The 25,272-nt window shown below is 42.7% G+C and overlaps 1 protein-coding gene across 2 annotated transcripts in view; it reads left to right on the top strand.

The window, feature by feature from the left end:
- Nucleotides 1-25,272, top strand: part of LOC8030719 (CD109 antigen) — a 190,262-nt gene that overhangs the window by 159,117 nt on the left and 5,873 nt on the right. For both annotated transcript variants that reach the window (XM_042287153.1, XM_040206679.3), the window contains exons 12-32: nt 280-393; nt 613-675; nt 3,950-4,138; nt 4,262-4,411; nt 4,552-4,692; nt 4,937-4,985; nt 7,037-7,150; nt 7,254-7,359; nt 11,852-11,969; nt 12,074-12,187; nt 12,381-12,497; nt 14,052-14,180; nt 14,260-14,428; nt 15,380-15,568; nt 15,664-15,742; nt 18,221-18,401; nt 18,497-18,589; nt 18,674-18,860; nt 23,250-23,479; nt 23,615-23,776; nt 23,981-24,177. In XM_042287153.1, coding sequence (XP_042143087.1) covers nt 280-393; nt 613-675; nt 3,950-4,138; nt 4,262-4,411; nt 4,552-4,692; nt 4,937-4,985; nt 7,037-7,150; nt 7,254-7,359; nt 11,852-11,969; nt 12,074-12,187; nt 12,381-12,497; nt 14,052-14,180; nt 14,260-14,428; nt 15,380-15,568; nt 15,664-15,742; nt 18,221-18,401; nt 18,497-18,589; nt 18,674-18,860; nt 23,250-23,479; nt 23,615-23,776; nt 23,981-24,177 — 2,891 coding nt within the window. The remainder of the gene's footprint in view (nt 1-279; nt 394-612; nt 676-3,949; nt 4,139-4,261; nt 4,412-4,551; nt 4,693-4,936; nt 4,986-7,036; nt 7,151-7,253; nt 7,360-11,851; nt 11,970-12,073; nt 12,188-12,380; nt 12,498-14,051; nt 14,181-14,259; nt 14,429-15,379; nt 15,569-15,663; nt 15,743-18,220; nt 18,402-18,496; nt 18,590-18,673; nt 18,861-23,249; nt 23,480-23,614; nt 23,777-23,980; nt 24,178-25,272) is intronic.

Consider the following 25,272-nt stretch of genomic DNA (forward strand, 5'->3'; position numbering starts at 1 on the left):
GGACATGCTCCTCCTTCAAAGCCTTTCACTCTTTCCACTTTAGAGGAGCGAACGCTTGAGAAGAGGCGAAAGAGGAGGCAAGTCCTTTCGCCTCCTCTCCTGCGTTTGCTTTACTAAAATGGAAGAGTGGAGGGCTTTGTGGGAGGAGTTTGTACTGCCTCTTTCAGCTTGAACAGAGTTTGGAGGTGTTTTGTCTTTAGTATGTAGCAAGCTTACGCTTGAGTGTCTCACTCCGGGAGCTGGTCCTCATCATTTTGCCTTTTGTTCTAAATGGTCCAGGCGGATTTCTATGACGCCAACTACGGGCAGGTTCGGGCCAGCCTTGTGGCGTACTCATCTTATTCACCCACCAACCACCACATTCAAGTGATGACCAGCACAAAGAACCCAAAAGTATGTTGCTATGATTGATAGCTAGTTCCCTTGTGATTGCACATTGAAGTGTTAATGTAGACCCGAGTTCTTCAGTCTATTGCAGTAGTTTGGGGGGCCAGATTGAGCATATATTTTTCCAAATTCTGTGCTGATTGCATTCATTGCCAAATCATACATTAATTGCATTCATTGCCAAATCGTACATTAGATTGAAGCCATTATGTTCCTTGTTTTCAGGTCGGCGAGTACATCATCTTTCACGTGCGGTCCAACTACTACGTGGAATGCTTTTCTTACATCGTAAGTGGGGCTTCTGGATTGTGCATCTCATCATGAATGCATAAAACTTTAGTTATTGAGATCACTCCAAAAGCAGCATAACTGTTGATGCTTCTTTCTGTGATCATTATATCTTCTAAAAGTCTGCATGAAACACTTCGTTTGATAAGAATTTTTTTCATTTTGTTTCTGTAGAAAAAGGTTGAAATATAGACCTTCTTCACAAGGGCACCCCCATCTTCAAATATCGTTACATCCAGTATGGGCAAAAACATAGTTTTGCCGCTGGCACGCCAATAGAGTACATTTAGGATATAAGCGTAACCATCGCCCATTCTCGTTTTGCCTCCCCTCGATTTTTTTTTTTTTTTACTATTTGCAGGTTGAAATGTTTTATTATATTTTTGTTGCTTATACCGGATATGCCTACCAGGTGGCTGGGCACGGGAGTAAGTGAAAAAGGCCTATATACCTTTTTTATTTGCTCCCGTCACCAGTCACCTGGTAGGTATATCCAATATGGGCGACGAAAAAAAAAATAAAACATTTCAACCTGCATATAGTAAAAAAAAAGGGGGGGGATGCAAAACGAGAATCGGCGACGGTTACGGGAAAATAATAAATAATGTTTTTACCCATACTGGAAGTGACAAAATTCTAGATGGCGCCGCCCTTGTGGAAAAGGTCTATAATAGGCCGTAGACTTTCCGGTTATAACCGATAAGCATCCGCCGGTGTTAAAGTACAAAATTCTTTGAAACCGAAAAGCACAGATATCTGAAAATGCTTTGCTCTAAGAGAGGACTATTTTTGCCCGAATCCTCTCTTAGTAGTTTGTCGGGTGCATAGTTTTACATAGAATCAAGCACCGTGCCAGTCCCAAGCCATTGGAATCACTGATCTTGGAGGACATTGGCATGAGAATTAAGTCAGTCAGTAAGTCGCCACGGACTGTCACATTGTCTTTCTTTTAACGAGATCAGAGTAGGACGACAGTGTTCGAAATTGCGCTGGTGGTCATTATTGGTTGAAACTTGCAAAATAAGCTTGCATTCCTCGTAATAAAAAAATTTTGCTTGCAAACACCTCAGTTTTCGTCATCAAACAGAGCAAGAGGGTACAGGAGGTATTAACTGAGCTTGAAGGAATGCATCACGGGAAGGGAAATTGCCTTCCGGCCAACATTGCCATGGTCAAAGCTGTGATTTGTGGCAGGTGTTCTGTACCGCTAGCTGCCCTCTGGTGGGTTCAAAAACAAGAGTGTAGCTTGCTTAAAGAAACATTTATTTTGGGCGAAACATCATACGTAATCCATGAAAAAAACTAAAAATAAAAATATTGGTTGATTGTCGCACCGAGAGGCTTTGATGAAGCCACCAGTTGACAAAGACGAACAGTAAGCACTCAATTAGCTTCTATATTCCCAAGCGACCCAGCTTGTGACAGATGGCTGTGCATTAGTCTCATAGCTAGCCTTTTATAACTCACAACTTTGGCATTGAAGGAAGTGACGACGTCTATATTTTGCAATGTGCACGCGTTCAAAATCGAGACATACTTTAAAGAGCCTGGTCGTAACATTACAGGGTATTGTTTTTTTACACTGTTTACGGGGAGACATACCTGAATTTAAAATTTATGAACGGTTAAATAGTAAAAAAGGTGGCACCGCATATGCCACCTGTATGCATATCAGCGCTTAACGGATGAAAGTTTTGATTTGATAATCTCAAATGGTAACGGCTGTCGGTCCGAAGGGCTAGCAAATGATTGTACTTGCCTCACGCACAAGGTAATTGTTCATTCTGATTTACTCTACTTTTGAAACATCACCGAGCTGCTCAAGCTTCGTTTGCCGACACTCCGTGCAAGTGCATCCTCCCGTTGCCACTACGAAGGTTCTCCAGGGCACCCGTCTTCGGAGAGCCGTCTTTGCACACGCTCGCTCAGTCAAGCACATGGACATTAGGGTTAGAACACGTACAGCAACAGATAACATTCACGTTGGGCTGGGAAGAGACGCCTGGTGTCGAAACTCCTCTTCACGATCGCAGTTGATGACTTCGATGACGAGGCAGTAGCATTGATGACTCAAGGGAATAACTTATTTACGTTGCTCAGTCGAAAATTCTCATTAGATTCCAATTGGAATTTCCAATTGGTACCAGTTAGGTTTTTGGACAACCAATTGGTCACTGTAATGGGAACCAACGGGAACCATTTGAAACCATTAAGTTTCCAACTGGAAAACTTTTTCCAACTGGTGAGACCCATTGGCCAGTGTGCTTCCAATTGGAACTCACTAAGACCGATTGGTTCCAATTAAAGCCAGTGAGAATTCCAATTGGATCTAATGATAATTTTTAGCTGGGAGAGTCACAAAGGCCTGTGGATGACACAGGCCCGTAACCGACGCTCGGAACATCTTCCGTTAGAAAAAGAAAAATCTTCCGCTCCCTGTGACGGCGTTCAACTTCCGTCCCAAAAGGGGAACACACACATTCCTTCCATGCGGCGGGGCCACTCGCACCTGACTTGCGTTTTGATCCCCACCAGCTGCCCCCTTCTCTTTGGAGAAAAAGTGTCTCGGTAACAACAAAAAAAAAAAAAAAAAAAAAAAGGCTCGGGAATTTGAATTGCGAGAACACCATGTGACGCACGCCAAGAATGGCAGATAAAAATGCGCCTATGCACAATTTCGTGCACAGGCCAAGCGCATTGAAGCGCACAGCCAACATTACCCTCGGCAATGGCGGATAGCAGGCCTGCACTAAAGCATGATGCATTGTGAATATTCCCTATAGCAGGTTAAAAGGAAGACGAAAAGCTCCAGATGATTATGTTAAAGAGTGCTCGGACTTTTACCATCATTCAAACTGATTGTCCGACGCTTTCAATTAAACCCTGTCACAAATGATGGTAAGAGGAATCGCTGGTGTGTACAAATTGTGAATTAAATTTGAGCTCTTAGTTTTTCAGTTCTTTTTTTTTGTATCTAGGCAATTTATTTTGCCAATAATCACCATTATGAACAGCCTTACAAAACGAATGGCCGAAATACGCCGATTTTCTTAAAAATAAATATACACCGAAAAACATCCACAGATTTTCCTTAAAAATAAACACTGAAAAATCTGCAGGGATATAATATTTCTGTTTTTTCTTTCTGCAAACTTGGTATTGTATGCTTTGGCACTTTTTATCTTGACTGGCTTGCGAAGTGCCACGAACCCTTTCATTACTGATAGAGTATTTATGCACTGTAATATCTTAACATATGTTCTTCACCGTACAGGTCATCTCGAAAGGAATCATTCTGCTTTCGGGCCAAGAGAAGATGACTTCCAGCATCAAGACATTTGCTGTGACCCTATCGCCTGAGATGGCACCCACATCCACTGTGATCATTTACGACTTGGCACACGGCAACGAAATCGTGGCAGACAGTCTCACATTCCCTGTTGATGGAATATCAAGAGACAAAGTAAGACCTTAGCTTCCCGCATGTATCCCGAGGGCATTGCTTGCTGCTCTGTGACCAGAATTTTCTTTAGTGCTTATTGCATGACATGACTAGAGTCTTAGGTGCTGATGTGCTTGGTCGCAGTTCAACATGACTCTGAACAACAGGAAGGACAAAACAGGAGACACGATAGAGGTGGCCATTTATGGTGACCCTGGCACCTACGTTGCTCTCTCAGCAGTAGACCGCACACTGTACAACATGCAAGCAGGCACAGAGATCAGCTACTCTGAGGTACTGAACCTTTCCCATGCTTTTCTTCTTAAAGTGCCTTCCTTTTTACATATTTTGAAGATGCTTTGACAGTGGCATTCCCCATACTTTCACTGTTGAAACAACCAAATTTTGTTACTCTACATTTTCCTTCTTTTCAGGTGTTAAGGAAGATGAACTCATTTGACTCTGTCATCAACGGCACACTGACTCAAGAGTGGTTCTCAAGGGAAGGAAATGATTACAGTTTTGTCTGCTTTCCGTCACCTACTTATGGCCTGGACTCAAACCGAACTTTTGAGGTAAATGCGCTGTATAAACATTAGTTGCTAGAATGCTTGTCTCCAAAGCATTTAGGAATGAACAGATCAAAACAGCTCACAATATCTGAAATCTTTGAAACATTATGTGGCCAGTGCTGTGATTGTCTGGTAGTGTGCACAAACAATCTCAAATATATTTAAATATTTGCTTATATAGGATATGAGTATTAGCATCACATTTTGTATCTGCAGTCCATACATCGTTACACCCACATTTTTACAGTTTGCTGGTTTGATGGTGTTCAGCGATGGCAACATAACCCGAATGAGAGGCAAGTGTCCTGGACGCTCCAGTTACCTGATGTCCTGTCTTCTGTTGGTTCTGTTATATTGTGGATCTTTAATATTGTACTGCTCTGACTTTTTTTGGAACTCGGGTCACATTTCAAAATTAATGTTTTTGTGTTTTATATTTTTCTCAAATCAAAAAACTAGTGTTGTGCGAATATTTGAAATTTCGAATAGTAGTTTCAAATAATAAACTATTCAATATTCGCTTCAAGATGAACTGCAATGTTCATATTTTTCGAAGTGTTGATCGCGGCGAGTCAGCCTTGTTGAGCTAGCTTCCTATCGAGCACAGGTGCACTGCAGAGAAGCAACACCTGCAGAAGCGAGCTCTGTGGCCTTTGCTTCTCTGCAGTGCATTGGTGCTCGGTAAGAAACACACTCAACGGAGTAACCCGCCGCGATCAACACTTGTAAAAGAATGAATATCACAATTCGGGCTGCGGAGAAAAGCACAGTTTCAAAGCGGGGTGGTGCACACGCATGCCTAATGTGTATATATATATATAAAAAAAAATAAAAAAAAAACTTTGTGAATGTTAATATTTACATTGCAGTAAAATTTTTCAAAATTAAACTGTGGCTGTTGCACAAGAGTGTATGTTAGGCAGAGATGCCCTGATAACTCGTCTTCATCGTACGTGATTCTTTTTTTCTTTTTCAAATTCAAGATTGCAGAAAGAATATTTGCATCTAGCGATATTTGTAAATCCGCTCATATAGGTATAGCTAGGCATCTCTACAGGTTATATTTTATGTCAAATCCATCATTTACTAGTCCATGAATATTCGTAGTTAGATTAAAATTAGCGTATACATGGAGAGATGCAAGCTTGGGAACAACATTCACGAGTTTAGCTGGGTTTTCGTTTAAGCATGGTGTAACAGTAGTGAAAGGCTTGGAGAAACTGTTCAATATTTGATTAGAAAATATTCGGCCAGAACTATTATTTGCTTCGAACTGAAAGACCTCTATTCGCACATGACTACAAGAACACAAGTCACACACACAAGTCAAGGTTTATTCTTTCCAAAAAACTGGGGGAGATTTGGTTTTGATTCAAACATATGTTTGGTATATGCATAAGCCAATGAATCCTTGAAAATTGTGCTCTGTTAAGTTTCATTCAAATATAAAATACAATTTTAAAGCACTGTTTTCTGTCGGTCATACCGTATTCATTCAAACATAGGCTGACCTCTTTATTAACAATGCCAGCACGAGTATTTCTCTGCAACGCTCAAGAAGAGCAAATCATTGTGATTTATGGAAGAGGCCCAGATAATGACGAGGCACTGCTTAAAGTCCCTTGGTATTTCTTTTTACAAGTAACGACAAAATGCATTCCACGGGAACAAAATAGCGTCATTCCGTTCAGTCTTCTGCTGTGCGCCACCTTTCGCTTCCTAAAACCTGCACCGTCACGCACTCGGCACTTCAAAGAATGTCGCTACTTCTAGGAAGCTCTTATCTAGGAAACCTAGCATTGATCGGAACACAGAAATGAGATCTGTGTGGATCGCTTTTTTTTTTTTTTTTTTAATATTTAAAACGTCATTTTTGCTTTGCCATTCGCCGGCTCCTTTCACAAGTCTTAATGATTGGTCTCTGTGGGTTCTGCGGGAACGTAGACTCGCAGGTCTGTTCATAAACGGGTTTACTTATTTTCAAATAAATACTACGATAGTTGTCACCATTCGGAAACTACAATATTTTACTATACGTACCAGATTCCTGAATTTTGGCTGCAATTGGGTTTAACCAGAATACTTTTATTGAATGCATATATTTTTTGGAAGAGATGGGGTTGGACCCAGAAATGTCCAACCCTAATTATATTATACATTATTAGTACAGGTTCGGTCTTGCATAATGACTGAAGACCATGTAGAAGTATTTTTGTGGATAAAGTTACCTTTGGTTGACTGTGCTGTAGTGCATATTTACATTGTTTCTTTTTAAAGTTCACTCAACATTTAAATATTCCAAATGCAATTTTATATAATGCTGTATCATGTTTTCTATCCCATGCAGATGACTGCAACATAACAGCTGGCTATGGCACATGCTATGATGGCTCATGCTTTCGAATTGAGCGACGATGTGATGGCCAGTTCGACTGCGAGGATGGCTCTGATGAAGCACGATGTATGTTCTTCATCATTTCTCGCTCTTTTTACTTTTATGAAGTAAATAGCATATTGCTGATTGCTCACATCTTTAACATTATTGGGTTTTTTTGTCTGATCAGGTGAAGCTGAGCGGGAATTCAACATTCCACAGTTTGAAATGTACCGCATGAACCGGTTCCAGCGCCTCTACACAAATGCTTGGCTTTGGAAAGACATCAATATTGGGTATGCTGGCTGTTGTCCTTTCTCTTTTGCTGTGTTCACTGGATTTGTTTTTATTTTTTTATCCAAGTATTTTTATAAAACTGAAGTTGCACGCAGTGTGTTGTACATATAATGAGCTCCATGTGTAGCTTTCACTCTACGAAAATTTCCTGCAACATTGTAAACAAGCATTCAGTTTTTACTGGAAATATTAGGGTCAAATTTCATAGAAAATATACATTAATATATACTATATACTTTATTGATATTAACAGTGATGTGATGGCTGCACCAATTGCGCCAAACTGTGCCAAGGGGCGAACCCTGCTACATCCTGCTACATTTTGGCAAAATATGGGTAATCTGCGCCAAGCCTGCGCCAAAGGGCCAATTTTGGTCGCCTTTCAAAACCGAAACTAAACTAAGTACCGTAACTGAGCATGCATGAGCTAGGCGGCGCGAACGGCCGCCCGACACAAAATACACTGCGTCAATCATCCATGGTTTTTTGCATGGTTTTTTTCGCCATGCCGTCTCTTCTTTCACGCTCTCGTCGTCTCGTAAGCGTTAATCTCGTCTCGCGTTTTTTTTTTTTTTTTTTTTTTTTTTTTTTTAACGATAGATGCTGGTGTGTGTGTGTGCTGCGACGCTAGCGTGCTGAGTACCAGCCATGACGTGACGCTGTGAAACGAAACTATGTTTCGGCACGGCAAGAGTTACTTTTCTCGCCGAAGCTCTCGCTCCTGAAATCATCAACGGCCACACGACGTTGCAGATATGGAGCTTCCTAAACTGAAACATAAGGACCGCCACATGTTCATCAACATTCATGTTCTTGTTTAAAACATACGCTGCTACAAAAATCCCTCTCTATCTTAAAGACTGCTGTGTCAAAGTATTGATTACGTAGGTTTCTCTTGGTGGGCTTTTTTTCGAGAGGGACCCCGGTACGTGAAAAATGTGTTGCAAAGAAAAGTTGAAGTGAGCTAAAGCAAAGAAGGGAATGTCTGCACGCTGTGGCTCGCGATGTCTTGCATCAATGCGCTCAGGTTCTTTTTTTTCTGTGTTTAGCTCGTACCTCGCCTGCCAGCCTTGTAAGCACGCGGCGCTGGACTCTTTTTTGTCGCATGCTGGGCAGTTACATTTTGCATAGACTTTTGGCAACCAGTTGGCGACGGAGCAGAGAGGCATGGTTTCGGTTTCGATCGAACAGCCATTTCGCTCGCGCGACAAAGCACGTGCACCTGCAAGCCTGCCGGAGTTGCCCTCACGTGCATGCGAACCAATGATGCGAACATAATTGCACGACAGAGGCACCAGCCGGGACGCTTGCAATTCATTGTTTTACATTTAATTACTTTTGATGAAAATGTGGCACGTTGGCAATCAGTAAAACGGTGGCAAGCGGTTTTTCGGAATTGCTTGGCAACGCCTACAGCACTGTACACTTGTGGAATGTCGCAATGTCTCTGGAGAAATTGAAATTGGACATTCATTACTACCCTAAGCTGAAGCAAAGCTTGCTCCAGCCTTGCAGAATGTTTCGAAAAGCAAAAAGAAATGTGTCATGTCATTGGCATTTCAGTTACATATTGAAAGACTCCCAGGTGGCCAAACTTGACCATAATTGGTTCATTTCGGTGAGCAAGATTCCCTTCGCATGTCCAGCATTTAAAACAAATATTTTAATTTTTATTAGGATATCTGCTTTAAAAGCTACTTTTGCTGCTCCAAAATACTGTTTTGGCTGCTCCAAAGGCCACTTTTTCTGCTCCAAAACACTGTTTTGGCTGCTCCGAAAGGTGCTCCAAAACGGCTTAGGCCAATCACATCACTGTATTAATATACCGGGTGTTTTTGCGAAGACTTTCAAAAATCCTAAAAATTAGGGCGATTGAAAAAAGAAGAAACTCTCTTCGGGAACAAACTACCAGCCACGGCGGACGTCAGGAATTGCCAAGAACGTACTAATTAGCCAGATAATTAATTAAAACTTGTTAATTAACTTTTTAATTAGTGGAAATAGACATATGATTCCAATCAGAAAGTTGCTGAGCGTTATCGAAAACCACTAAATCAGTCATTTTCAGAAAGACTTTGAGCGCGTGAGACGAGTAGTAGCGCACTAAAGTTACCGCTCATGGAGCAGGTACAAGGCTAGCGGTTGCGGTAAGGCGCCCGCGCGATTTTTCCGCCTCTTATCTAGCCCCAGCCTTAATTGTACCTGCTCCACGAGTGGTAATTTTAGTATGCTACTCTCAAGCACCTAAAGTCTTTCTGAAAATGACTGATTTAGTGGTTTTCGATAGCGCTCAGCAACTTTCTAATTGGAATCATATGTCTATTTCCACTAATTAAAAAGTTAATTAACAAGTTTTAATTAATTATCTGGCTAATTAGTAGGTTTTTGGCAATTACTGACGTCCGCCGTGGCTGGTAGTTTGTTCCCGAAGAGAGTTCTTCTTTTTTCAATCGCCCTAATTTTTAGGATTTTTAAAAGTCTTCGCAAAAACACCCGGTATATATATATATATATATATATACTTAAATATTTTTTTTTTGTGTTGGTTTAGGGAAGATTTTATGGATTGCCACAGCCAGAAAGACGTAAAACTCACATGCCGTCAGGTCTTTACACTAGTGCACCCGTGACTTGTCCGCGGACGTACACGCAGCCACTACTTGGCGCTGGAAAATGTTTGTTTGCTCAACTATTTCATCCACGATATCTGGCATAAACAAACTTGCAAAAGTCTTCAGCTCACTGGACGCTACCATGTTGCTTTTGGAGATACCTGAAAATGATGAGTCAAACGCTTGCACCTGCGGCTTGAATTCTTTCATCTTCCAATTCAGATTTTGCTTGTTAAGTTTGCTCTTTCGCGCATTCTTCGCCGGCGGGAGCTCTTCATCAGAGTCCTCATTTGAGGAGTCACTTGCATCACCTTCTTCGTCATTGTCGCTTTCGTCAGAGTCCGAATTCATCACCAGCTCCTGAATTTCATCGTCTGTCAGACCGCGGACATAAGTGGCACGTTGATTTGCCGTTGGTGGGCTGCCACTATGAAGCGACGGAGCGCTCAGTCTGTTGTCAAAAAATTTACCTTACAAGTTTTAAGCGTTCAGTGACCTCTACATAGATGGCGCGACGTGCCCACATTGTTTGCTTTCTCCCAAGATAATTCAGGAAAGGCTAGATAATTCAGGAAAGACCGATACTAAAAAACAAAACATCAAAATAGACTAAATACGCGAGAAGATAGATGCTGACAATGTTGATGTCGCCATTTTTGCGGGGCACCGCGTCCCGGTGTCCTGCAAAAATGGCGACAGTGGAAGTGCAAGCATGCGCAGAAGCTTACTGGAAAAAGGTCCATTGTTTTCCAAATTCCTTCTTTCCACTTACGGTTGATATGTGGAGTACTGTTGACGGGCCTACGCACATGCTTGCAAACAATGATCTTCAGCAATTGTGAATCTTTCGTTGTCTTAATGTGTGGTTATTTTTAATTGTTTATTTCTAGGGTGTTTTGTTGTTGTTTCCTACTGTGAGTCATTGCGTCCTCACTCCTGCTATGACCTCAAATGAGGTTGATTATGTGCAAATAATACAGTTGAACCTCAATTTAACGAAACCCGATTTTACGAGTTTCCCGATTTAACGAACAAATTCGGAATCCTTGCGCAGCCTATCCCGAAGAATGTCTTTCTCGACTTTACGAAGTTCCCGATTTAACGAAATAATTAGGGGGTCCCGGTGACTTCGCTAAATCGAGGTTCAACTGTAGTAATAATGCTACACTACAGGAAGAGAGCACCAGTCAAATGCCTATATTCCACCATTTTTTTGATAGCAGCCTTTTTGTGCAAGATAATGCATCAACTCGACAAATGCAGGTGTTTGAGCTGAGAGTGTCTCGCTCTCTACATGTATGCCTTCTTGCTTTCCGTGCGAGCTTCAAAGAAACACTGCACTCTCCCCCCCCCCCAAAAAAAAAAATATTTTAAAAGTCTGGGTTGGACACATGTGTCACAAAATGTACTTTTCTTGAGACAAAAAAAAATACTAATGCAATACTTTTGTTGCAACATATTTTAAGTTTGTAGTGATTTCATCATCTTGCGTTTATTGGTTTCGGAATTGATTAGGCAAGTGTTGCAGTGATGACAAAATAGAGTATCATTCAAACAACCATACAGGAAATGCAGAATGAGATGTTCCTTGAAGTACATGCACTGCACAGTCAATGCAAAACGCAACATTGGCGCTTTTTTAAATTTTACCCATGATGACAGAGTTTCAGGTATGGGAGAAAAAGAAGAAAGACTGTGGATTGCTTGTTTGTGCTAACTGTGTCACGCTCTGTGCATAGTATGCAAGTAGTTTGTACACATCATTATTTTTTTGTGATTTTATAACCTCATATATTTTTGGACTTATTGAAAGAAATTCAGTTCAATGATCAGTTCAATGATTGGCTTAAAAAATTGTTTTCTGATTGCATTTTTTCAGGCCCTTGGGCCGCTACATCTTCAATGTCCCTGTGCCTGATATTCCAACTCAGTGGATGCTCAGCGCATATGGAATGGGAGAGTCCAGTGGATTTGGGATCCTTTCCAACAGCATTTCAGTAAGTACAAAGCTTTGTTTGGAAAAAAAAAATATATATATATATATATGTGCAGTAATCATACTTGTTACTTTTGTTTATCTTATATTTTTGCATTTGTATAGTTTTCTAGTGCCAAACCTTTCTACATGAATGTAGAAATGCCAACGAAAATTCGCCTTGGAGAGCAGCTTGGAATTCGTGTGACTGTATTCAACTACAGAGTTTATGAAACAGAGGTAAGTGGGTATACCTTGGCTACACTTCTTACCGTAAATGGCACTTCACTAAGCTCTAATTGCGGCCCTGCAAGCAACTTTACTTAAAAGGTGAAGAGATCACACGGGTGTTGTGTTCAAAATACAGGTTTTCAGTGTCTTTGTTGCAACACCAACAGTGGCATGACCTGATCTGCCTATGTTGTGTCAACAGGTGTTGATCACGCTCGCCAGTTCACCGGACTACAAGTTTGTCTCAGTAGGAGCCTTAGGTAGGGTCAACTCTTACGCCCCAGAAACTTTCTTCGGAGAGCACCAGCATCTGATCTTCGTACGTAAACTTCCTTCAGTTTTGCTCCTGCTGCATGTTTCCTTTTTTTTTTTTGTTAGCCCGATCCATTTTATCATTTTTTTTCTCCTCTCCATCCTCCTCTTGTTCTCTTAAAAAGTCGGAGTCACACATGTTGTATGCAGGTTTGGAGAGGGTAAATTAGACTGCGTTAAAATGGCATCCATCATACTAAAGTTTACTTTGAGAACCATAGTCAAAAAAAATTTAGCTCCTCGCAGAGCATTACTTATTTCCCCCTTCACGTGGACATGTATGTGCATTTAAGATAAGTTGTATATTTGTGGTTTTATGAAAACATTTGTTTTAAGCACAAAAGTATACATATCTTTCTATGAGAACCAAATCATCTAAAAACTACTTGCTCAGCATATGAGCGAAGCACAAAAACTTGCTTTTTTCTTGAGCTGTAAATGAGTGTGGTGACCCTACTCATACATGGAAAATTTAGCCAGTGCAGTACAGCTCTTAATCCAAGGTTTTTAGCATGTGCATCATGCAGTATTGATTACACAACCGCACACCGGTATGATGCTTATCAAGATTGAAACAGTCAAGGATCAAAAGTCTGTAATAATCCCCGGGTTCTGCAGTGCAAGGTTTCGCCTCTTTAAGATCAAATTTGCATGAGTCATTGATCCCCTTGATTGCACTTCTACGTGCACTGCAACAGGCATAAACATACTTGCAGTATTACTCAAGAAGCATTTTTTGTCACAACCTATTATGTTGGCTTAACCAAAGGCAAAGTTCAACACATGCTTCCAGTTGATCGTGAGACATATTGTGTAGGGCTGGGCATCGATTAAAAATTTTAACCCAATTAATCGACACCCTTTAATCGATTAATTAATCTATTAATCTGTTACTTTTTTTTCTGGTGTTCTTCGACATAAGGGAGTTTCTTGCGCCTTTACAATCATCCTTGCTGCACTATAGACAGACGTTCGAGAGACGTTTTAACTAGGAGAAGCATTACTTTTCTCGCGGCTGACACTATCTGAGGAATGAGGAAGCACTGTGATCGCCACCAGAGTTCACCGTTCGTCACGTCTGCTGCGGAATAATACAGCGACAGACCCAGGCTTTTTTATTGGTTTATTGGCGATTAAAGCTTTATTCAATTAATCAAGAGGTTAATCAATCAATCAATCGCCCAGCCCTAATATGTGATATTTACTTTTAATTACCATAGAATACCGTGCATCTGCCCATTCCACACTAAGCGCCCACCCCCGAAATGTTAAACAGCTGAAATAATATGCCTAGTGAATATATATGTAAAATTGATGACCTCACATGCACCCATCCCCTATTTTTTAGCGATTATCTTCCAATTTTGGGTGGGCGCTTGTTCGGTAATTTTATGGGAGGTATAAAACTTCTGAGGAGGTGTTCAAGAGCAGATTATTACTGGCTAGTACTCATTTTTTGTCTTTCAACTCATGTGTGTGCACATGAGGTGAAAGACTAAGGCCTGCCAGCTGTTTGGGAGCAAAATAAACATGAATTGCTTGATTTATTGATTGATAACAGATCAAGCCTGGGAAGTCAGCAGTGGTGTACATGCCGATTGTAGCCATGCGTATTGGCACAATCAACGTGACTGTCCTGTCGAAAACCCAGATTGCCAAAGACATGGTCACACGCTCGATTCTAGTAGAGGTGAGTGGAAATCGTGGAGTATGCTTAGGGATTGTGTGCCTTGAAGAAGGTTTTTCTGACATTTTCATTTGGTCTGCAGCCTGACGGCATCCCCCAAGCCCGCCACACTTCCCTGCTTCTAGACCTCACTCAAGGGGCCTACTTGATCAAATACCTCGACACAAATATCACCGAGACACCAATTCTGCCTTTTCGGCAGGACCGGCTTTATATTTTTGGCAGCAACAAGGCTACCCTATCAATTGTTGGTATGTATACCTTCCTCCCACTTTTTATGATGGCTATTGGCATCTTCCAAATCTTGTAACTCTTCTTAATAACCTCTAAAACCAAAGTTTCTCTAAACTATTTGATCTCGAGAGATTCTCCAACATGCTTGTTCTAAGGGTGCCCTTTGGCGTTTTTAAAGCAAGCCAGTTCACAAGTTTACGAGCTCTGCACATAGCAGAATTCCAGACACAGCTGTCTTGCACAATACATTGGTGAAACTGTTTGGCTCAAAGGCATCAGTGCATTTAGTGCTTGAACTAGTGAAGTGCTTTACTTAGGGATGGGGATCATCGGAGGGATTAGGACATTTTATGCTTGCCCATGGATACTCAAGGGGACCTGTGGGTTCCTAAACCCACTTTTAGAATCACTGGTCAATGCTCTCATTAGTTTTAATGTATAAATTGAATGTCTCATCTTTATTACCTGCAGTGGCAACCGATTGTTGCTTGTATGGCTCTAAGAAAAGTTTTAAAAGGGCTGCAGTATACTGCCACTTTTAGGTCTGATTGTATCTGTGGAAAGGAGATTGCATACAATACAATGCCTGATAGTGACACAGCTTTATTTGTAAATAAATAATAGTCACATGTTTCTATGCTAGCTTTTGCTAGTTCTTGTGGTTGAGTTCGTAAGCATGCCTCAAAGAAAGCACCAATGTTTTTTTGCTGCTAAATTTTTTTCTTTACTAAATGCTGCAACGAAAACACTGACGTTCACTTTGAGCCTCCTTAACACTAGTAGTTGCCCTTTGGGTCCACTAAACTTAGGTTCTCCATATCTGTCCTTTCTCCTTGTCTCAGGGTTTAGATTGATTCCTAACCAGCTCGTCCGCATCTCCCTCTCGCTTCCCTGGCTCTTTTTTTATGCTTGTAGTTCTGGAGTTGCTAGCTGATAAAGTTGTATGCCTGTGATCTGCTGTTGTGCAGGTGATGTGGTGGGACCGGCCTTTCCAACCATGCCTGTCAATGCCACCAGCCTCTTATCCAAGCCCTTCTACTGTGGGGAACAGAACATGTTCAGCTTTGCTGCCAACTTGTACACGTTGTTGTACTTGCGGCTCACTAACCAGCGTGACGTTTCCATCGAGAAGCAGGCCTTCAAGTACCTAAACTTGGGTGGGTGCCCGCACCTGGCATATGTTTTGTTTGCTTTCGGCTGCCCCACGTTACACTCAGCTTGGGAAGCATTAATATATTGTATTTATTCTTAGGATACCAAAGACAACTCAGTTACCAAAACAACGATGGGAGCTTCAGTGTGTTTCGGTGGCACAGCCAGCCAAGTGTCTGGTGAGTTCTACCTTTGCCTTAACTTTTTTTTAGGTATCCATGCATCTCGATGAAGCGGCTGAGCTTTCATCACAATGAATTTCATATATACACCAGGGTGTCTGCTACCAAAACTGCAGGAGGTTGGAATGCTCATGTCGTTCTTGTTCTCTCATCTGTTACTCTCTGTGTTTTCTCCTATACTGAAGCAATTCAGTGGCTGTCATAAATCTGCAGGTATTATATTTTTTCTGCCTTTGATTCATTGCACTTCAGAGGCCAAAGTTGCATTCTTGTGCATTAAAGGGGCACTGACATGCCAAAAATCATTCTTTTTTTTTTCTTTGTTGTCTAAAACAATGAAAGTTAGAAACAAAAAACAATGCGAAACAAAAATTTTTTTTGCAGGTGCACAAACCTTTTTATTTTTTTGATGGCCTTTTCTCTCTTCTCACCTCCTTGCTTCTTTTTATTTCTTACTTAACCGAATATTTATTTGTTACTTAATCAATTATGAAATTTAGAAGTGTTGTAAGCTACATTTCTATAATATTTAATAACGGCATTTGTAAAACATGTTTTTAACGCAATTGCACATGCACTATGAAATATTCTTTTGAAATATAAAAAATCACGAGTCTGGAAATGATTCGCCTCCTCGCTTTCTATCCTTCCTTGGAAAACATGGCGGCGGCGGACACCCGTAGCAGTGAGGGTGATCGGGGAGTCGGGGAATCGAGCCAAGTTCTCTGTTTGGTAGACTTACCTCTGGCCTTGGATGTTTTGCTTTGTGTGATGTGACCCGCTGCGGGAAGTTAGTCGGAAGAACACCACACCTCCAATCGAGGTACCATTTGAACCCCCAACGTTCTAGAGACGCTCACCTCACCTCATAATCCTTGTGGACAAAGTGTCGAGAACAAAAAAAAGGATTTCAATCCAAAACCCTCCAGTAGTCCTTCAGGAATGGCGGCTAGCCAGGCCGCCTTCTCTGACGCATTCTATGGGAACCTGTACAGCATACTTTCGATTGCGACCCCCGCTGCGGGGCAGCCTTTCACGCAGCACCAGCAGGACATGGCCCCTCATGTCACTCACTCACTTAGGGAACCTGTGCACGTCTTCTTTGACCTCGCACCGTTTCAAAGAATTTGCAGTTGCTGAAAGGGCCCTAAAAGAACTTCAAACTCGAAAGTGAAGTGTTGTCTGCTCACAGGAGTAGGCAGCATGCAAGGAGAAGCATGGTTGATCTGGCGAACACAACACTTCCGGTTGGGACCCAGCCGGAGAAAAACTTGAGTTACAGGACAACTTTGACAGTACTGCACTGGCGCAGGAACTTCAGATTCGGCTTTTGGATATTGTGTTTTTTACTTCACGAATACTGAGTTCCCAAGCTTCGAATTTCGAGGGTAATGTCCAGACATTGTTTTCAGCCGCTTCAGATAATTAAAAAAAAATTATTTTGACCTGTCAGTCACCTGTCAAATCATCATAAGCATTGGAAGAATATGACTAAATATGGTCATCCAGTAATCGTAGTGGTTTCTGTGGAAGTATATACAGGGTGTTTGATTTAATTCAGACATTTATTTAAAAAGAACCGTGAAAGGTAGACTGATGCAGCCTGTGCGGGTGAGTTATACGGCCATATAGCGTAAGGGGCTAATCCTCGCGATAAGTGGAATAATTAACTAAACTTTGTTAATAACCTTTTTAATTTTTGCAAATAAACATATGGTTTTAATTAGAAACTTGCTGAGCATCATCTAAAACCACTGAATCAGTCAATTTTAGAAGGAATTTGAAGCTAAAGTTTCCACTGGCGATCGAAAAAATGTGGATGAAAAAAACTATCATCCGCGGTTCCGAACCCCCACATGCTTCGAATCTCTCTAAACTTGACACTTTCAATGACACTCAGCAAGTTTCTAATTGGAAGCATACTATGTTTCTAATTGGAAGCATACTATGTTTTTAATTGAAAGCATACTATGTTTATTTTCACTAATTAAAAAGTTAATTGACAAATCTTAGATAATTAATTCGATTTGCTGCTTTCACAAATTGAAAACTTAATTTTTTGATTTGCTGCTTTCACAAATTAAAAAGTTTATTGTCAAATTTTAGTTAATTATCTGACTTGCTGCAGTGGTGAAAGAAATATTTCCTGTTTAGTTTGAGAGCCGCGTTTGATTTGATCAGATCCTAAAATTTCATCTCGGTATTCCGCATTTAAAGCATAGAAGTTATATGTGGGTATGAGCATTTCTAGGTGGCCTCCTGAAGCATGACATGACATTGGAGGAGCACACTGTTTCCCCCTTTATTGTGTGTTCCTGCCTGCATGATTAATGGTGAGAACACACAAAATGGCTGGATTTCATAATAAACTTTTTCCCCCTTTTATTTTAGGTTTTGACATGAGATGACAGATTGACAAATGTTGTAAGGAAATTATGACATGTGTTTCAAGTGCACCAACATTTGTCTTTGCAGGCTAACATCCTTTTGCGCCCGTGTGTTTCACAAGGCAACGTTTCAGGAGTGGGAGCACTTTCTGTACATAGATCCCACCATCATCCAGAAGGCCATAGGGTGGCTACTAGACCGCCAATCTCCCGAAGGCTCGTTTCACGAAACATCCTTTTTCGCCTATGACCGCAAGATGTCTGCTTCGGTAGCTATCTGTATTCTCATTTTGTATGTTACAGAGATTGACAAGTGTGCTTCTCGATTCGTCAGAATAACTGAGACCTGTTTTTTGTCCTCTAGTCGGAGAATCCCGATGATCCGGTGCGCTTCCGCAACGTGTCTCTAACCGCGCACGTGCTCATCACACTGGCCGAAGTTAGGGATATCCGAGGAGTGAGTTCCGTCCCAATTGCATCCCGCCTCCCTTGTTCGCACTCAAGTGTAACACCGAGTGTGCCTGGCATTGTTGCACTTCAGGAAATCGGCTCAAGGGCAGCCACGGCCCGCAGGTCAGCTGCACGCTACCTGGAGCGCATGCTGCACGATATCGAGAAGTTGGAGGACCCTTACGAACTGGCCATTGTGGCGTATGCGCTCACCCTGGTCAACAGCGTGGAAGGGGAGACCGCATTCAACCGACTGAGCGAGAAGTTGAGAGAGACAAGTAAGGGCCCCTAGATACACTAGCTGGCCTAAGCTTCCACGCTTTTCACTGTACCCCGCGACCCTCGTAAGCTCGTGAATTTATTGGACTGAAGCTCGAATTACAAGTTAATAGAAGGTGCAGTCACGTGATCAGAAGGGGGCGGGGAGGGGTGGGGCAGGGCAGGCGGCAGGCAGGGGGAAGCTTGTTTTTCCAAATGCCTCATGCGCTACCCCCTCCCCCCCCTCACCCTCTGGAAATACCTGCATCTGCCCCTAGATGTGATTGCTGTGCCAAACTGCACCAAAGTGCTTACACTGCTACACCCTGCACAAGCTCCGCTACACGGCCGGATCGTTGCGGTAGACTTGTTTGAACTTTCAGAACTTTCAACTATTGCCTTATATAACATATTACTCGGTTTCATGTCTGCATTGAACACTGACAGTACTCGATGAAGTTTCATGGTCTGTTCTGGCGTGTTATTCAGTCTCGTTGAGTGCGCTTCTCGTCGTCCACTAGTGTTGTGCAGTGAAGTCACAACCGTGGCGTAGGCTTTGCGATTTTGCATGTATTGCTTTTCTGCAGCGCACCGTAGTGCTAAGTGGAAATCATCCCCCAAGGGAGAAATATGCAGGCGTCGTGTATATAAAAAGAAAAAAAAAAGGAGGAGCTTGGTAAGTGTTGATGTCATAACTCTACCTTGCAGTAAAAATTTCTGCGGCTAGCATATAGACACTTTACACACATACCAGATCAGAGCCACCATTACTGACTTCTCTTGCCTCTCCGAGATGCCAAGCTACTGAAGTGGGCATTGACGAGCCTCCACAAAGGCCTATGCTGGGGAGAACACAGTAGAATCTAAAAGGGCAATAACTTGTCTTCTTGTGGTAATCATGATGTGCAGTGAACGGAATAAGATCGAGGAAACAAAACCTGAAGGGTGGGTGTGGCATCACCCTTGCACAGCTGCTACAACACCTATATGATAGACAGCGATGCTCTGACAATATCTTTTTCAGATTCAAGATTTAGCAAGGACACTTGGGTAATGTGTAGGGTGACCACCCGTCCCGCGACTCTCGGGACTATCCGGCATTGAGGGCTTGTGTCCCGCGTCCCGCAAGAAATATCAAAATCTTCAAAATGTCCCGCATTTGTCACTGTGGTAAAATTCACTACGCAACTCATGGCGCTGACGAACAACGGGGCACGGGGAAGAGCGGAGATTCCTGGTGAACGATGTGTGAATCGCGATGGTACAACAGTTTCTATCCAAGCGTAGCGGGAAGTGACCGTCGTTCTTGCAGGAGAACTGACGCGCATGCGCCATTGTGCCTCCCTTCCCTTGGTGGAAAAATATTGCAAAAAAACATTGCTCACCAAAAGTTAAAAATAAATTATTTAAATTATTTTCAAATCGTGCTGTGTCAATGCAAAAAGATTGCTGTAAAAAACTTTTTTTTTTTATTGAAAACGACTAAATAAGGCAAGAAAACTACGACTCAAAACGGTCAAAAATAACAACATAAGGTTCTTAATTTGCATAGGAAAATGTTTGAAAAAATAAGAATCGACAGGAAACCAGAAGCCTTAAAAGATTTACTGCTTCTTCTATCCTTCCGATGCATTGAGTTCTGCTGCTGTCGATTTTATGTTTTCAGCTTAGGCCCTTTGGTCAGCATATATGGCATGAGAACTTGAAATATATCACTGGGAGTGAAAACTATTAGTTTAATTGCCGCAATGCAATTTTCAGCTGTATAATATGCTTTCGGTCAAGACAGGATATTAAATGCGTTAGCAGAACCACATTTCGTGGCGTGTGTTGATAAATTTCCTCGAATTGTTCGTTTTTTTCTGTTATGCTTTTTTTTTTCTTTTTTTAACCTGAGACTGGGGCAGAAGGTAGAAACAAATGTTTCCTCCTCCTGCTCCAGTCTTGAGTTTAAAGACACCATGGTGAATTTCCACCAGTCCGACTGTACGCTAAGCTCATTTTTGCAGTTGCCACAGTCAAAATATAATACTGTTCTTCTCTTACAACCCCCCCCCCCCCCCCCCCCGCCCCGTCCCCGTTTCCCGCATTTCGCTAGCGGGAAGGTGGTCGCCCTAGTACAGTGTAGACCGCATATAACGTATGTCGCAGGAGTCGCGAAACTCCGCACTATAAGCGGTACCGCGCTATAACCAAAACATCAATTTTTCGGGCCAAAATACATGCCATGAGACAACTTACCTTTGTAAAACAATTTATTTAATGTTAGATGAAAAATAAAGCTTAGTTTGAGGAAAGTCTTTATTTCACCAGACTAGTACACTTCTCTCTCAAGTGTGTCACGCATTTTGAAAGAAATGAGCGACTTTTGCCTGGCACAGCCTTTTAACGGCGTCGCGGGTTGCGGACGGACGTTGCGAGCGTTCAGGATTGCTAACCCTAATCACTTTTCTCCGGCAATGAAAACGCTTGAAAATTCGCATCCTTTATACGGTACGCGCCAGTAATACCTTCAACTTGAGCACAGTCATGAAATGCTCCAAATAAGAAATCCGGGCGATGTTCGAAAACACAAATGCTTAAAAAGTACCACTGTAGTTGAAGTAAACAAACACGACGACACGGGCGTTTCTGCCGTCTTGAGAGTGCTGCCATGACATCGCCGCACGAGTAGGTGAATCTTCCCTTCTAGTACGTGCTGGGCTATCATAGCGACGCACGACGAAAATTCACAGTCAAGGATAGCACTTTTACGCGGAACGATAAGCTTCCACCACGCCGTCTACGTCGACGATCACAACCGACGCCATGTTTGCGGATAGAAGAAGCCGCCTTGCGACCGGTATGCAACGCGCGCGAACACTTCTCCTCGACTTGCGATTGGTCTGTTGTTGCGGTTTTCAACGCAGCGGAGGGACGCACGCACGTGAACGACACGTGCGTGCATCCCTCCATCGCTATGGCCACTGAAGCTTCTCCCCGCTTCTCTGAGCAACCTTCTTGCCCTGCGAGTGCCGCTTGGGCTAGTGCCGTGCGCCGTTATCTTGGTTATCTACTGTCACACAGAGAAGCGTGCTCGCTGCGCCGGTTGGCGCGGTCGGCGGGCTGTTTCAGAAACCGCATTATAACCGGTATTTCCCTTTGCGCGCCTGCATTTTAAGCGGTATGTAATTACATGGAGTTCTATTGGAGGCGAACCGGTGGTTTAAAAAAGCCGCATTATACCCGGTCCTGCACTATAAGCGGTTACGTTGTAAGTGGTCTATACTGTATTGTGAGACGATATGGCTTGCTCAATAGGGTTATTTGTTTATATCAATTCTCTTATTTAGTTATCAGATTTATATAGGTTCCATCTGATCAATGACATTACCAGTATAGTAAGTTACACCAACTAGATCAGCTGGAGCAGTGGATGGAAGCTTGGGAATAACCCTAACGCTTTCGAATGGATATTTCTCAAAATGTGTATTTATTGTTCACAAGCCGATGTTTGGTATCATGTTGACATTAGACATACAAAATGTCTAAGGTTTATAATGTAATTGCGAAAGCTTTTTCTTTTTACCTGAATTAAGAATTGCAGTTTTATTGCAACCTTTAGGGCTTGAATGAAATATCAATTTGGGTGCTCAAAAATGCTTCTATTCTGACAATATTTCAGTGGAATCTACTATTTGGGTGACCTTTGATTCCATACCTAAAATAATCATTCACTGTCCATACTGTCCTTCACCAATTAGCAGCTCGTTGCCGTGCCTGGTGTTTCTATGCACAATGAAATGGCTAATGTCGGTGACAGGTTAAGAGTGCAGGACAAGCTTCTCCCATAAAGCCGTCCACACTTCCAACTTTAGCAGAGCAAAATGGTGGACATGCCTCCTCTCCAGCGTCTCCAACTATCTCCGGCTATAGGAGGGAATCAAACCTTCCACGCAATTGATGCTAATTGTTGCATAGAAGTGGGAAGGCAAAGTATACTCTGTCTTTTAGTTGGATATGATTACGCATGAATCTGATCATAATGTTTGCAGTGGCACGAATGAAAATTAAGTGTGTGCTATGCTCCAAAAGTTATTTTTGCTGCTTCAAAGTAGGCCCTAGGCTGCTCCGAGAGGTGCTCCAAAAGGGCTCTTACCAATCACATCACTAAAGGTGTCTGTGACACACAAGGACATTTTAAACAAATGTCTATGCTCACAAGCAGTGCATTAACACAAGGTTTGTTGAGTGGCATTAGTGGAAAGGATGAAAAAACTTTTTTTCTCTGACTTTTCTAGGTAAGTTCACTTATCTTATGGTGATGGTGGTATGAGCGAAATCAATTTGTGAGCAGTGCCGTTGTGTACTCAAAGTGCAGACAAGGACACTCTTGTGAATGACCAATGTTGTGGCGTTGGTACGTGCAGGCGGCATGAGGTACTGGTCTCGCAGCGACCTGCCGGCGCCTCCTGTCCTCATAGAGAACAACCGGCCCTACCTGTACCCGCGCCTGCCCTTCACGAACGACGCCTCCAACGTGGAGACCACATCCTACGGGCTGCTGGTGCACGTGGCTCGTCAAGCGGTCGTGCAGAAAGAGATTGTCGAGTGGCTCAACACACAGAGGCTCTCGCACGGTGCCTGGGCGTCCACTCAGGTTGGATTCTTCTTAGACTTCCCAGACTTTGATGGTCACGTGATCTCTGCTTTCTCTCGTAGAGCTTGGAAAATGTTTACTGTGTGCATACTACATGCTTATTGGAAGCCTCTAACTTTCCAATATTCTTTGCAGGACACCCTGATGGCGATGCAGGCACTGACCGAGTTTTCGGTGCAATCTCGCTCGAGGGATGTGACGGATATTACGGTTACTGTTGAGGCCCCCTCCACTCCGGGCTTCACCAGGCAATTGCACATCGGCAGGGACAATCTGTCCAAGCTGCAAACACTCTCTGTGAGTTGGTTCCTTTTATGCTCTTGTGTGTTCCTTGTTTAAAACTGGGTTTTCTATATTCTTTTCATTTGAAGCATGAGGTGATAAATAGCTTCCATTGAGAGAATCTCCCATAGCTTGTGGCAATCTCTGCCACTGTGATGTTCCCAGATGGTGTTCTACTTCTGAGAGTTACAACTTTTTTTCTACATGCGACTGTTGCAGATCCCCAATGCTTGGGGGGTCATAATCGTGAGGGCACAAGGGTCTGGCCTGGCCATTGTTCAGCTCCATGTGGAATACAACGTTGACACTTGGAGGCATCTGGTGACGCAACCCCCAGTGCCTGCATTTGCGCTCAATATTCGGCAGAATTCTTACGGGAGGAACAGCTCTCACGTCGCCTTCCGATCGTGCCAAAGGTTGGTACGCCTCGTCAGAGTTTAGACAGCTGTATCTGTCTTATCAATTAAGCATCTTAGAAATTACCTATGCCCTGTTGCAGGTTAAGCAAAGCAGGATAAGCTCCCCCCACGAAGCCCTCCGCCCTTTGCACTTAGCAGAGTGAACGCCCGAGAGGAGACAAAACGAGGCGAGGAGGGACTCACCTCTTCTCTGGTGCTCGCTCTGCTAAGCGGAAAGGGTAGAAAGTTTAGTGGGAGGAACTTGACCTACTTTTTTTTAATGGACCATGCAACGATTTATGCAGAATTTTACTGACCGCATATTGTTTATGGGATCGAAAGAAAATAGCATGCGAGATAGGAAGTCTAGATCCTAATTTTTTGCATTAAATTCTGGCAAATAACAGTGGACTATATCTTACACTCTCTTTCTCGAATGCTCGCAATGAAGCTTAGTGCATGAATAAATGGATTAATAAATGAGTTGTGGAGAAACTTTCTGTAATGGGCGTTAGCTTGCACCACCTAGCAAGGTAACTGCAACATCCACAATGTTGGAGTCTTTTTACCCATTTTTTTCAAATACAGTATAGATCACTTATAACGTAACCACTTATAGTGAAGGACTGGATATAGTGCGGCTTTTTTCAACTACCGGTCCGCCTCCCATACAACTCTATGTAATTACGTACCGCTTAAAATGCAGGCGCGCGAAGAGAAATACCAGATATATAGTGCGGTTTCTGGAACAGCCTGCCGACCGACCGGCGCAGCAAGCACGATTCCCTGTGCAACACCAGATAACGGCACAAGCGGCACTCGCAGGGGCAAGGATGGCAAGGAGGTTAAGTGGAACAAGCGAGGAGAAGCAAAGAGAGAGGCGAGAAACAAATGACGATGCAGCGGGTTACAACACAGTGAGGTGCAACACACGCACACACACGCTCAACTCCAAAAGCCCCAACGAGCCTCCCGAGCCTTTTGCCCTTTCGATCTCAACCCCTCGCTCGAGTGACGCAAAGACAACCTCATTTTTTACACCGCGCGCAAAACGAAGGCTGGATAGCTGGATAGTTCCTAGTTTCGCTTCTTGCAGCTTGATAGCTTGCTCCA

This window comes from Ixodes scapularis, unplaced genomic scaffold (assembly GCF_016920785.2).
Source record: "Ixodes scapularis isolate PalLabHiFi unplaced genomic scaffold, ASM1692078v2 PGA_scaffold9__187_contigs__length_104089568, whole genome shotgun sequence".
NCBI lineage: Eukaryota > Metazoa > Arthropoda > Arachnida > Ixodida > Ixodidae > Ixodes > Ixodes scapularis.